Source organism: Cololabis saira, chromosome 8 (genome assembly GCF_033807715.1).
Source record: "Cololabis saira isolate AMF1-May2022 chromosome 8, fColSai1.1, whole genome shotgun sequence".
NCBI lineage: Eukaryota > Metazoa > Chordata > Actinopteri > Beloniformes > Belonidae > Cololabis > Cololabis saira.
The window spans coordinates 11431476-11446169 of record NC_084594.1 but is presented as its reverse complement, the minus strand read 5'-3'; the positions used below and the strand labels follow the sequence as shown (position 1 = coordinate 11446169).

Sequence of the window (14694 nt, the reverse complement as noted above, 5' to 3'; positions counted from 1 at the left end):
AAGTTGCCTTTATAGGCCAAATTCTCCCGTAGTCTAAAGGGGTGGTGTGCAATCGTGAGAAGGACAGCTGCTGGACACGCTTCATGATGTCACCGGGCCAACCAATGGGAAATGACGATACAGCCAGTATAGTGTTAAGATATACTGGGTATGGATGTAGGGCTGCCACCTTTCAGAAATAGAAATAAGGGACGCCCCGATTTCAGCAGCGCAGGCGCCAAAAAAAAGGGACATCCACAAAACTTCTAAACTGCATAGAAATGTATTTATTTTATATGAAAAAAATAAAATGCTTTGATTTAAAGTTTAAAGTGCTTTAATAGCATTGAACTTGCATGACTGAAGTTAATTTATTTCAATAATTCAACTTAAAAAGGTGAAACTAATATATTACATAGTCTCATTACATGCAAAGCAAAATATGTTAAACCTTTATTTGTTATAATTTGGATGATTGAATTGTTTATTGATAAAAATATTCACATTTTTTTAGATTTTTTATTTGGGGTTTTCATAAACTGAGTCACAATCAACAAAATCGTAGCAAATAAAGGCTTGAAATATCTCACTTTGAATGTAGTGGGAAATAATATATTTGTTTTACCTTTAGTTGAATTAAATTTACTACGAATTAAGTTTTGAAATATATTCAAATTTTCAGACCTTCACCTGTATATGATGACATATACATATATATATATATATATATATATATATATATATATATATATATATATATATATATATATATGTATATATATATATATATATACATACATATATATATATATATATATATATATATATATATATATATATATACATATATATATATATATATACATACATATATATATATATAAATAAGAGCATAATATGTGTCTGTATTGGTTCAATACGGAACGCAACTTTTAATTCCCAATTACGGAACAATTCCGTATTTCATGGGACGGGTGGCAACCCTATACGGATGCCACATTCATTTTAAAGCGGTGATCAAATTCTTCTTTGTTTTTGGTTCCATGATGTGTTGAAACTTGGTTGTGAGGATGCAATGAGCATTTTTCAGGTTTTGTTGCTGCGTTATCTTCCAGCCCATCAGTGGAGTCATTAACGACCAGAGAGAGCCAGTAATACTGTTACAAACTGTCAAATAAAATCATGTTTTACTCACAAAATGTGAACACAGTACTGTTTGTATTGCATTGCACAGCATACTCAAGTCAAACAGAAGCTGTTTGTCCGTCAATCATTTTAACTTACCGTAAATATATAATTCCTTTGGTTTCATTTAACCTTTTGAAATATTGTCCGATGTTGTAAGCTGTCAAACTATTAGCTCATCTCATTCATTCAATTTCAAAAACTGGAGGCACCACATCAACACACATCTCTTTCTTTCCTAACCTTCTGCTCTTTCATTGATGAAGCAGCTTCTTATGAGACCTCTTAACTTTACAAGAGACACTTGAATCTCACAGATTCAGGAAGCCGGGTCTCGTCCTGCAGGGCTCGACATGACTGAATAAGTTGGTTGCTTACAGGCACCGGTAGTTGTAAAGAAAAAATAATCATCTTTATTCTGGCTTTGATGTCAAACTTTAAAGAAAAAAAACCTTGACTTTTTTTATTTTACTTTAATGCCTTTCAGTAGATGCAGAAATAGAGGACAGACATGAAGGCGAACTGAGGAAAAGCAACCATTTCGATCTCTGTCTCAGATCGGTTGACCCTTGGCTAAACCCGCCCACCGACAAAACCCTCCCTGTCTCGCTCACATTTCTGCACATGCACACCCATGACTTTCAAAACACTTTCATTGCAACCAGTGCCATTCTCCACTTGTATAAAAAAAACATTAAAGATGAAATAAATACAGGTAAATGATGGAATCTGAGTTTTCATATATATACAGCATGTAAACATTTTACACATTTGTAAATATTTGTTTTTATTATTTATTGCTGCAATTTCACATTCAGAACAAGACTATAAACATTTTATGTGGGTGGAAATTTCTCAAGCAAGTGAACATTTAAATATTGTATTATTTTCCGATTCTTATTGTACAAGTGTTCATGTCAAATTTCGCAGTCACATAAATAAGAGCTCCTTTATTCTGAAACATTTTTACTTCATAAAACACACTAGACTACTCTATTTTAATAAATAGACTCAATGAACAGGTAGGGATCACAGGAAGGGCTCTTAATTGGTTTTCCTCCTACCTCACGGGTAGGAGTTTTAATGTGGCTGTTGGTACATATGTGTCAGCATCTGCCCCCCTTTCCTATGGGGTCCCCCAGGGCTCCGTTCTTGGGCCAACGCTATTTGCACTTTACATGCTACCACTAGGACACCTTATCAGCACTTTTAAAGGTATATCTTATCACTTTTATGCAGACGACATCCAGTTTTATTATTCTTTTAACCCAAAGAGCCCAACTGATTTTAATTTCAACATTTTACATGAGTGCTTGTCAGCTATAAAGGCCTGGATGTCGGACAATTTTTTATCCCTGAATGAGACGAAAACCGAGGTGCTCATTGTGGCACCTGATAGCCTCATTCCAAAGGTGGTGGACTGCATCGGGCCCCTTAAAGACTATGTCCGTCCAAATATCAGGAACCTAGGTGTCAACTTCAACCAGACCATGCAACTCAACACTCACATCAGCTCAATAACCCGCACCTGCTTTTTCCATCTCAGAAATATTGCCAAGCTCAGATCTGTTGTCTCATACCCAGAGCTAGAAATGATCATTCACGCATTTATATCATCACGTTTGGACTACTGTAATTCACTCTTCACCTGCCTCAACAAAACCGACATGGGACGTCTTCATCTTATCCAAAATGCAGCAGCCAGATTACTCACCAGATCCAGCAGGAGGTGCCATATCACTCCCATCCTGGCCTCCTTGCACTGGCTCCCTGTCAAGTTCAGGGTCCATTTTAAAATTTTAGTTATAACCTACAGAGCACTGCATGGTCAGGCTCCTCAGTACCTTATAGATCTGGTCCCACGCTATGAGCCACAAAGAGCCTTAAGGTCGGCTGATCAGGGCCTTATAACAACGCCAAAAACAAATCTAAAAACCAAAGGTGACAGGGCTTTCCAAGCAGTTGCTCCACATCTTTGGAACATGCTCCCACAAGCCCTGAAAGATGCAACATCTGTGGACATTTTTAAAAACAAATTAAAAAACGCTATTTTTTGAGCAGACATTTATTGATGTATTATGATTTTTGTTTCTTTTCTTTTTGTCTTTTTCTTTCTCTTTTCTGTTTGTTATTTTCCTTAGAGACACATTGTGCAGCTTTTTAATTACCTCATGTTTTTACTGTTTTTTTCTGTATGTAAAGCACTTTGTGAGTTTCTCTCTGTGAGAGGTGCTATATAAATAAAATGTACTTACTTACTTACTTACTTCATACTGAGGAAAACCCCACACATTCAACCAAAGAAACAATCTGTAAAACAACGTGAGCTTATTTAAATTTTTCTTTATTATTTTTTTTTTTTTTTATTTTTATTTTTTTTTTTTATTGATCTTTTTATAGGAAACAACATACAATGAAAACATGGAAATCTGTAGTCAAACACACGCATTATACATTGTCTCCTTTTTTTTTTTTTTTTTTTTAAAACACACAAAACCTAACTAAGGAACAGAGTCTCTGTAGCGTTAAATAATAAATAAACAGATGAGCAAGAAATGATCAAAGGAGGAAAGTAATGTATGAGCAAAAATGCATACAAAAAACAAATGCAGTGGTGAATGTAGATGCCCATAAGTGATATCCCATTAACTGGAAATAAATAAAACATAAAAAAAAAACAAATTAAGGAGATGAAAAGAAAATTAAGGGAGGGGGGGGTCAGTCGGTGGGTAGAGTCTTCAACGCGGTAAAGTGGTCTATGAAAGATTGCCATTTGCGAACGAATTTAGCTGCGTTGCCTTTTAAAGAGTATCTCACCTTCTCCAATTTAAGAAAAAACATAACATCACTAAGCCAAATAGAAATAGACGGGGACTTGGGGGATTTCCATAGAAGTAAGATACGACGTCTTGCTAAAAGGGATGTGAAAGCCAATACTTCTGACTGTGTGGGGCTGATATGTGAGGAGTCAACAGTGAGTCCGAATATTGCTAAGAGGGGGGCCATAACAACTTTTTTACCCAGAACTTTAGACATGATCACAGAATAATCACTCCAAAATTTCTGTAACCTAGGACAGGAGAAAAACATATGACTTAAATTGCATGGAGAACCCTGGCATCTGTCGCATAGGTCTGCAACATTCGGATATATTTCCGATAATCGGGATTTTGATAGGTGGGCTCTATGCAGCACCTTAAATTGAATAAGTTCAAATCTAGCGCAAGGCGTGCTAGATCGTATGCTACGGATAGCTTTATCCCACAGCTCCCCTGTGAAGTCAAGGCCCAACTCTCGTCCCCAACCCTCCCGAGCTTTATCTACAGAATGATCATCAAATGTCATACACAGTGCATATATCTTAGATATCAGAGACTTTTGACTGAGTTTCATTGTTAGAAGATCATCCCACGGTTGGTTAGCAGGAAGGGAAGGGAAGCATGGAAACAGAGCAGAGGCGCAGTGTCGAAGCTGGAAGTAGCGAAACAAATGGGAGGCAGGCAAATTGAACTTTGACCTCAGATCTGAAAATGTGGAAAAGATACCATCCTTATATAGATCCCTGAAGTGCTTAATGCCCCGGTTGTACCAAATCATAAAAGTGGTGTCTACTAGTGATGGAGGGAACAGATGATTCTTAGTAACAGGTGTATAGATGGATGGAGAAGCAAATTTAAAGTGGCGCCTAAACTGTGACCAAATCTTAAGGGAGGAAAGCACCACAGGGCTATTTGTAAACTTAGAGGGATTCAATGGTAAAGAGGAGGAGAGTAGGGCCGTTACAGAGGATGAAGAGAGTGACTGAGCCTCCAATCTGCACCATAATAACTCAGGAGACTGAAGCCAATAAATTAGTTTGTGAATATGCGCTGACCAATAGTAAAGCATAAAGTTTGGTAGTGCTAGACCCCCATTAAATTTAAATTTTTGGAGAAGCGAATACCTCACTCTGGGTGTCTTACCGGCCCATAAAAAATTGGAAACAATTTGGTCAAGTGATTTAAAAAAAGATTTTGGTAGAAATAAAGGAGTGCATTGGAACAAAAAAAGAAATTTAGGCAATACAGTCATTTTCACTGTGTTAATTCTTCCTATCAGTGACAATGGTAGGGAGTTCCACCTCTGTAAGTCCGCCTTCACTCGAGTTACCAGTGAGGAAAAATTAGCGGTGAAAAGAGAGGGCAGAGTGCGGGTCACATTAATCCCTAAGTATCTAAAGCCTGACGGGCTGAGTTTAAAGGGGATATCAGATTGTTTGAGTTGTAAAGCAGAGGAGTTTATGGGGAAGCATTCACACTTGTGAAGATTGACCTTATAGCCGGAGAAGGATCCATAATTCTTCAACAGAGATAATATTGGTGCGATGCTGGTTAAAGGGTCAGATACATATAAAAGGAGGTCGTCTGCATAAAGTGACAATTTAAGTTCCACATTGGACCTAGAGACTCCGCGAAATAGAGGAAGAGTTCTTAAAGCAATTGAAAGTGGTTCGACGGATAGAGCGAATAGCAAAGGGGAGAGAGGGCAGCCCTGTCTCGTGCCACGTGATAATGTAAAATAAGTGGAGTAGTTGTCATTGGTGTGAATGCTGGCCTGAGGGGAAGTGTAAAGAAGTCTAATCCACGATATAAACCAAATCCAGTGTCCAAATCCGAATTTATGAAGTGTTGCAAAAAGATAGTTAAATTCGACATGATCAAAAGCTTTCTCAGCATCAATTGCGATAACAACTTCAGGGAGTGGAGAAGAATCTTTAGAGAGAATCACATTAAGAAGTGTACGAACATTATAGAAGAGCTGGCGTCCCTTGATGAAACCATTCTGCTCCTCAGATATGATGCTAGGAAGGATCTTATCAAGACGAATTGCTAGTGCTTTGGCTAAAATTTTGACATCTACATTCAGTAAAGACAAGGGCCTATAAGAAGTGCATGATTCAGGGTCCTTGTCCTTCTTCAAAAGGAGGGCAATAGACGCCTGCATTAAAGAGGGAGGCAATGAGCCATGATCAAGGGACTCATTGTACATTGAAAGTAAAAGGGGGGCTAATTTGTCTTTGAATTTTTTGAAAAACTCAGCTCCGAACCCATCGGGACCAGGGGCCTTGTTGCTTTGCGTAGCTTCAATGGCGGCAGCAATTTCTTGCAAGCTGAAAGGAGCATCGAGGCCATTAGCCACATCCAAATTAATAGTAGGGACAGTGATATTATCAAGAAAGGAGGTCATTTCTGCTGTGTCAAGTGGAGATTCTGACTCATAGAGAGAGGAGTAGTATGATTTAAAAATTGTGTTGATGGCGATTGGATCGGTGGTAAGTGTGCCATTAGAATCTCTAATGCTGGGAATCAGTCTCGACGTTGCTTGCCTTTTTAATTGGTGAGTCAATAACCTGCTTGGTTTATCGCCGTGTTCATAATAGTTGGCATGAGCGCGTAATAGGAGCCGTTCAGAATCGGCTATCGCTATAAGATCGAATTTTGACTGCAAATCAAGCCGTTGTTTCAGTAAACTCGGACTCGGGTTAACTGAGTTTAGTCTGTCTGTGTCCTGAATTTTAGATGTGAGCTCCTGTAATTTAGCCCTGCGGATTTTACTGGCGTATGCTGAATAAGAGATAATCTGTCCTCGCAAATATGCTTTGAGTGATTCCCATACTAGCGAAAAACTGGTAGAATCTGTTTTGTTTAATGCAATGAAATCATCTATTGAAGCAGATATAGAAACATTAAATGCATCGTCGGATAAAAGCAATGGATTAAACCTCCAGGGAGAAGAAAAACGGGGGCGCTCAGACCATGTTATATTCAAAGTTAGAGGGGCGTGATCCGAAATAACAATTGGGTGGTATACGACAGAAGTAACTTTGGGGAGAAGAGAGCCATCAACAAAAAAATAGTCAATACGTGAATATGACTGATGTACTTGTGAAAAAAAAGAGAATTCCTTATCTCCAGGATGTGAGACCCTCCACGGATCAACAAGCCCGTTCTTGACTGTAAAATCGGTAATAGATTTTGACATAGAGGATTGAGTCAAAGTACGAGGATTCGAACGGTCCAAAGAAGGATTAATAACACAATTCAGATCACCGCCCAGTATTGTAATATGCGTATTTAAGAAAGGGAGGTTGCCAAACAGCCTATCCGTAAAATTGGGGTCATCAAAATTAGGGGCATATATATTCACCAACAATACAGGGTTACAGTATAGAGTGCCCGCAACAATAAGATATCTACCATTCTTATCGGATATTGTCCTGGAGACGGAGAAATTGACTCTTTTGTTGATCAAAATTGCTACTCCTCTAGACCTAGAATCAAAATTTGAATGAAAAATATCACCCACCCAAGCTCGTTTGAGTCTGAAATGATCTTTATTTCGCAAATGAGTTTCCTGAAGGAAAGCTATGTCAGTGTCCAGGCGTTTCAAATGTGAAAAAATCTTTGATCGCTTAATTGGATTATTCACACCTTTCACATTCCAGCTAGTGAATGTAATGTTTGATCCAGTATCAGGCTTGCGCAGATTACGATCGTTCATAGGCATTCTCTGAGAGAAAATAAGACCGACTCACCCACCACCAGAGGAGATATAAGGAAAAGAGGTAAAAGGGAAAACCAAAACAAACAAAACTCAGGAGTATATACATACCTACAGAGACAAAAAGCCAACATCCCATAACCCCCGCCCACCCACCCAACGCACATTAGATGATCCCATCCCCAAACGATGGAAACAGCCGTGCTGGCTTCAAAGGAAGCCATTCTCGAAAAGAGATGCTTTCGACTATAAAGCTAAATACAAAAACAAAATTAGCTCCTGCAGAGTTAAAACCTTAAAAAAAAAATAAAATAAAATATGAGGCATATGAAACCATCAATCTGAGGCATTCTGACGATCGCTGTCTTGTCAGGGTAACAACAAACGTAAATTAAGGAGATCTTTGGCCTATAGAACAATAATATATACATATATGCACTCACACACCCACACAGACACGCACACACATGCACACAATTTAAGCAAAGACAGGGGTGTGTGCATATTTTCTAATCAAGGCATCATACCAGAGAAATGATTAGGCCATCAATTTAAAACGGTGTTGTTCCCATTGATAGTTAGAAGAGAAAAGAAAAAAAAATTAATAAATAAATAAAAAATAAAAAATAAAAAATTACGACATAAAGTCCCATTTTCTGAATTGACTCAGTCACTCACCCCGGGCCAGAGTCCCGCACGGACATCAAGCTGGATAAATCGTCCCAGAAAACTAGCTGGTAGTCACTTTTTTTATTTTCCTGATGAATGCCAGGGCTTCATCTGGCGACGTGAAGTCCCGCTGCTGGCCGTCATGGGTTACACGCAGCCGTGCGGGATACAGCAATCCATACCGGACTCCTTCAATCTTCCGCAGCTGACGGCGCACGTCATTAAAGGCAGCGCGCGCCCGCGCTGTCTTGGCTGTGTGGTCCGGGAACACGGAGATGCTCATACCCCGGACTTTGATCTGCTGCCGCTCTCTCGCCTTTCTCAGGATGTCAGCGCAGTCGGTGTAATAATGGAGCCTTGCCACTATTGCGCGGGGCCGCTCCCCGGGCTTCGGTCTCGGCATGAGGGTGCGGTGGGCTCTATCCACCACCGGCTCTGCGTCGAGGGAGAAGGCTTCCGCCAATAGCCTGGAAACACCGGCTGCAGATGAAGAGTCAGGATCCTCCTCCGGGACGCCAATAATCCTTACGTTCTGCCGACGAGACCTTGACTCCAAATCCTCGCATCTGTCCTCCAGCCTCACATATTCTTTCGACAAGTGATCCACTTTTTTCTGGAGAGCAACGATGTCGTCTGAGCAGCTTGAGAGCGAGAGCTCGATCCCAGCGACCGTGGTCGCGAGACCCGCGACGTCCGCCTTCATGGAGGAAATACTGCCAGAAAGATCGGCTTTAAGAGAAAGCAGCTCGGACTTAATGGACGTTAAATTCTCGGTAAGTGCTGCCTGAAGCTCTGACCGAAATATAGCTGCAACATCATTGCGGAGAGCGGAGAGGAGTTCGGTTTTAAGCCGGCTGAACTCCGCAGCTGGAACCTGCGCAGCGCAGGTGCTCTCCGGAGGAGGGGAATCACCGCGGGGCGAGGAGACAGCATGAGCAGCAGGCCGCGGGTTAGCTGGAGGGTTATTCCCCGCTTTAATGGACTTTGGAGGCATTTCCGTGGTAAGTTGTCGAAGTAACCGCGTTGAAAATAATTTAGTTAAAACCAAAGCCGTGGGAGTGATGCAAAAAGTGCCTATAAATGTTGAATTAAAATTAACTCTGCAGGAGCTCCGCTAATCACGTCTCACCCCATGTACAGCTAAGCCGGAAGCTCTTTATTATTTTATAGGAAGTAGAAACTAGAAAAGATGGAAATGGCAGGAAACGGCCATCTGATGTCCACTTTAATATCTTGACCCTAACAAGAGTCGTTTTTGTTTTAGTTGTAATGGTCAATGAGAGTTTTGTCTGCAGTCAGCCCACTTTCCCTGGCATTTATAATCATTATCACTTCAGTAGGATGTCGCTGACTGGTCTGACTGACCCCCCTCCCGCCCACTACGTTTTAAGTTAACGTTTACAAGGTTGAAATCACTTTGACTTCGAAAACAAAAGGTGTACGGTTGAGTTAGAGGCCCACGTGGGGATTTTATAGGTGAACAATAAATCATTTTTACTGCAGTGAGAATAAAATCGACTCTATTTTGACACCTTCATCAACCATTTGGATACTTGCTCCTAAGCAGATTTGACTCAATACTTCAGACTGACTTGGAACATTCATCAGTTGTTTTAAAATAAAAGTTTCTTAGATAACAGAGCTGAGCGGATCTTCAGAGAAGGTAAGACGCTCGGCAGAAGGGATGCAGCCCACTGCAGAGTTCTCGCACTTACAGAAGGATCAAAGTTAAATATTCTATCTTATCCCCCCCCTCCCTTTTTCTTCTGTCAAATAATTCTTTTGATCAGTAAGAAAAGCAGGCAGTACACAAAAGCAATTTCACTTCCAAGCTCATCCACTCTTCAACTAAAGCTACAAAGAAAGAAGCAGTCAGCCGTCCTCTGTTTTTACTCCGCTGTTTCACATACTGAACATGAACAGCAATTATATGTCGGGTTTAGGTATTCCACACACCTTCACAGGTACCTACACTCTGACTGACAATTTTTGAGGCATCCAAACTAATTCCATTACTGTTGATTCATGCCTGGGAAGCGCATATTGCTCTGTCCGTCTCCCGCTTCTGAAATGCATTTATGGCAAAAGAAGAGAGCAGCGGGACGAGGCATAAGAAATTACTCGCCTCACGTGTCCACATGCAGTCCTGACAGCGGTATACATTTGTCCTAATATCCTATTCATTTTAAGAAATGTCCAGTACAATTTCTCTCCCATTTCCTGCCTGTCCCCTTTGCTTTGTTCTGTTATCCAGTTTGAAGGAGTTTTATCTTTCAGCGTCACAGATGAAGATGGATGAAGAAAAGTTCAACACGAGAGATTTTTTTTTTTTCCTCTCATCCTGCTGAAAGCGAAAGTAAATGTTGGCAAACACGCTTTGAAATGAATTTCACTTTATATTCAGCAGACGAGTGTGCTTTTGTGAACTTGTCTTTCTCTCATGGGCTGAAGTGCAAAAACAGCAAGGCAACAATTAAAAACAGTTTTCAATTAGTCTCAATGATGAATTAGCTGCTGGATTTAACTTTGATGCATTTATACTTTCTCTGAATAAAATTTAACATGGCTATTTGATAATAAACTAGTCCCCAAAAAGATAAATAAGCAATTATTTGAGCTTAGAAAAAGACTTTGAAATCCGAACTTAAAGTAATGTTTCCCATTCCTTCAAAGTTTTGTTATAACTAACAGAAATTCCAAAAATGCACATTCCACAATCTTAACTGGAAGCCCCACATGAAATATATTAGATCAAAGTTGGCTAAAAGTATCGGCATTCTAGGAAAAACTAGACACATATTAAACCTAAAAACATTATACATACTTTATAATTCATTAATTTTACCGTATCTGACGTACTGTGTGGAGATTTGGGGAAATACTTTTAAAACCAATCTTCAACCCATTTATGTAATGCAAAAAAAAGCAATAAGAATAGTAAATAATGTAGGATTTTATCATCACACAAATGTTTTGTTCTGGAAATTAAACGCACTAAAATTGACTGACCTAGTTGAATTTAAAACGGCACAGATAATATACAAAGCAAAGAATAATTCACTCCCCTGCAACATACAAAAACTGTTTAAGGATAGAGATGGGCAATATGAGTTAAGGGAGGAACATAATCTCAAACAACCAACAGTTAAAACAACACTTAAAAGTATGTGTATTTCAGTTACAGGGGTTAAGTTGTGGAATAGCTTGCAAGATAATCTTAAACAAAGTAAAAACATCATACAGTTCAAAAATAGTTTAAAACACATCATGATTAGTAAATACCAACAAGATTAAAGGATAAGACGCAAGAGAGAGAATTATGGAATTATGCACGTAATAATTACTGATCTTTTTGTCCTTGTTTTAATCAGGACTATTTACTATTTACTTTTCCTTTTTTTTCTTTTCTTACTGGTTCTTTGTTGTTACATATATTTTTCTTTCGTGTTTGCTTCTTTTTTGGGTGGAAATGCTAGAAAGCATTTGTTATAGAAAGTTTAAATAATAATAATGTGAAGGTTAAAGGGTAGGCATTTATAAGCTCAGAGCTTCAGCCTACTCCTTTTCGATCCAAATGATTACACGACATGTTATGAATGAGTGTACCATATTGAGCACGTGATCGAAATAAAATAAATAAATAAATAAAAATACTGTCCAAGAACGAACACATCAGGGACCACATCCCCATCTACATGCTCACAGACGAGTGCCGGGAGACTCTGGGCTGTTCAACTGTCAAATCTCTATCTAACAGATTTATTCAACCTTCAGTTTGCATCTTTTCAGAGTTTCCGTCTGGAAGTGCCTGCAGCTCATTGTGACATCGGGGTTTGGTTGTTCACCAAACTGTAGAATACTGTAAAAACCTTTTGAGGGTAATGTAGTCAGGAAAGGTTATACTACAGCCAACGATTGCGGTGATAATCGTGTGCGCTGTGGCCCCTTTTATACCATTTTGATCCCCCGTGAACTCAAAGCTGTAACATTGGTAATCCTTGACTCGACCTTTCAAGATACATCATGCATTTTCCTGTGAATCTGTGAAGCTTTGTTTCCATTCGCCTTGCATCATAAAACAAGCCTTTGATGATTTTCTTTTATTCATCCTTGTATATACCCTCTTTAATCCTGAGATTGAGATTGAATGGGTCTGGAGTTTATCCCTGTTGTCATCAGGTAAGTGTCGGTATGCGCTGGACAGGTCGCCACGGGGCCAACACAGACAGGTCAACAGCCAGGCTCACTCACACTCATTCCTTTGGCCAGTTTATAGTCGTCAGTTTTCCTAACGGGCATGTCTTTGGAAAGGGATGGCTTACCTGGACTAATTATTACTGGGAAACAGATGTGGTAACAGAATTGATATTGTTCTTCTGATTCAAAATTGTGTTTTTATGGAAAAATCAACAGCAATATTCAGCTAAAAACTAACAAAAACCTTCAAACATTTGGTTATCCATTTTGAAAATAATCACAGTTGAACATCTTTTCAGCTTTAAAGGTATTGTGACATAATTTTTAACATGCTTTTAACACTATTAAAAGTCTTGGCCAACATCCCTCAAATGTGTCTAAAAGAGTGTAACAAGAAAAACTTCACTCTATTACTTTTTTCCTGGCTTTTTATGACAGTGTTTTTTTGCGCCGTGAAAAACGCGTCCTTTTCCCCCTTTCCTGTCAATCATTGCCCCGCTCCTCCTCCAAACCTCCTCCAACCCAACTGCTACACACTTCTGCCGTCTCCACACACACGAGCGGACACCGAACCACAAACACCCACACACACAGCCCAGACAGGGCGACTACAGCCCGGGGATGAAGTCCGTGACCAGAGGACCGTAGCTCCCCGCAAGCCATACGCTAACAGCGGCGTCGGAGAGTTAAGCCGGGAGCGACAGGCGAAGCAAGCACGGAAAAGCAGCAGGGCGAAGCAGTCCACCGCAAACAATCATAAAAATAAAGGCATGCAAGCAGCAGTGTCCCCTTATCTTAAGTCCAGTCAGTGGCCGCGGGTCTTCTTAGCAGTTTTCCTCCGGTGACGAGAACAAAAGAGGCTCTAAACAGCTCCGTGTTAAGCCTGATTTATGGTTCCGCGTTAAATCGACGCAGAGCCTACGCCGTAGGGTTCAGCATACAGTGCGCGTCGCCGCGTAACCCTACGCCGTAGGCTCTGCGTCGGTGTAACGCAGAACCATAAATCAGCCTTTATGGTGCGCTGGAGAGGAGAGGAGGCAGGGAGCTGGGTGGAGGGGGCGTGACGTCACGACCCGCCAGCAAACCAGATGCGCCGTTTTTGCATAGTGCTCTTGCATAGTGCGGAAAATCCCAGAAAGCACACAATACACTGAATGTTAAAAGTTTGTTGTTTTGTGGGTGTAATTGATGTCAAGACACCCAACAAAACACAAAAAATCAAGAAAAATGTGTTTTTCATGTCACAATACCTTTAAAGGAGCATGAGGCTCCTTATAAGAAATGAGACTCTCTAGCGCCACCCTTCGCCACGACGGCTGTCGGGGCTACTGCAGCCAACAGCGAAGCCGGCACGGGAGAACGGGGAGAACGCGCATCATGCAGCGTCATGTGACGTCACATCCGCAGGACAGCGCGGGAAATTCGGGCCCAGAATTGCAGCACATTTTGCAGCACACAGCCTGTTCAAGGCAACGGCAAAATACACTAGATGGCTCATTCTTTTTGGTTTGGAACGCTTCATCTGACATTATTACTAGAAAACTTAAAACGTATACGCATTTTTTTTCATAAATCCTGCTTCAATCCTGCCTCATGCTCCTTTAAGCCCTGTGCTCTTTAGACCTGTTGTTCATGGTTTGATATAAACAGAAATCCCCAATTAAAATGTCTGATCAAGCATGAAGTCCGCTCCACTCAGCACTTGCCATCACCGGTGCTACTGCGGGTTTAAAAGTGACAGGAAAATATCTGGTGAGCCTGTTCAAGGCAAAATAAGCCACACAACAGTTTTCATCACGCTCAATAGACAGACAGAAATTTTAGAAAAAGATAATTCGAGAAAGTGAAAGTTCTACAGTAGTAACTGTAAAAATATTACAACGTGGTTGGTGAATTCTGAAGATGAACTTTCAAACTCTCCCTGTTAACTCATCATTAATGGACGCTGCAATCTCTTCTTCTTCTTCTTCCCATTCCCAGAAAGCGAGGCTGGCCAGAATAAGAATAGCCAAGTCCGGCAACTCCAACGCCTTCCTCCAGAGTAAAAGCAACGGACTGCTCAACGAACTGCTGGAGCTTACGGTGAGAAAAACCTCTCGCTCTCTCAGACACTCCAGCAGCAAA

The 14694-nt window shown here is 40.3% G+C and overlaps 1 protein-coding gene across 1 annotated transcript in view; it reads left to right on the top strand.

The window, feature by feature from the left end:
• Nucleotides 1-14694, top strand: part of LOC133448335 (potassium voltage-gated channel subfamily D member 3-like) — a 140316-nt gene that overhangs the window by 102708 nt on the left and 22914 nt on the right. The window contains exon 3 of the mRNA XM_061726758.1: nucleotides 14551-14652. Coding sequence (XP_061582742.1) covers nucleotides 14551-14652 — 102 coding nt within the window. The remainder of the gene's footprint in view (nucleotides 1-14550; nucleotides 14653-14694) is intronic.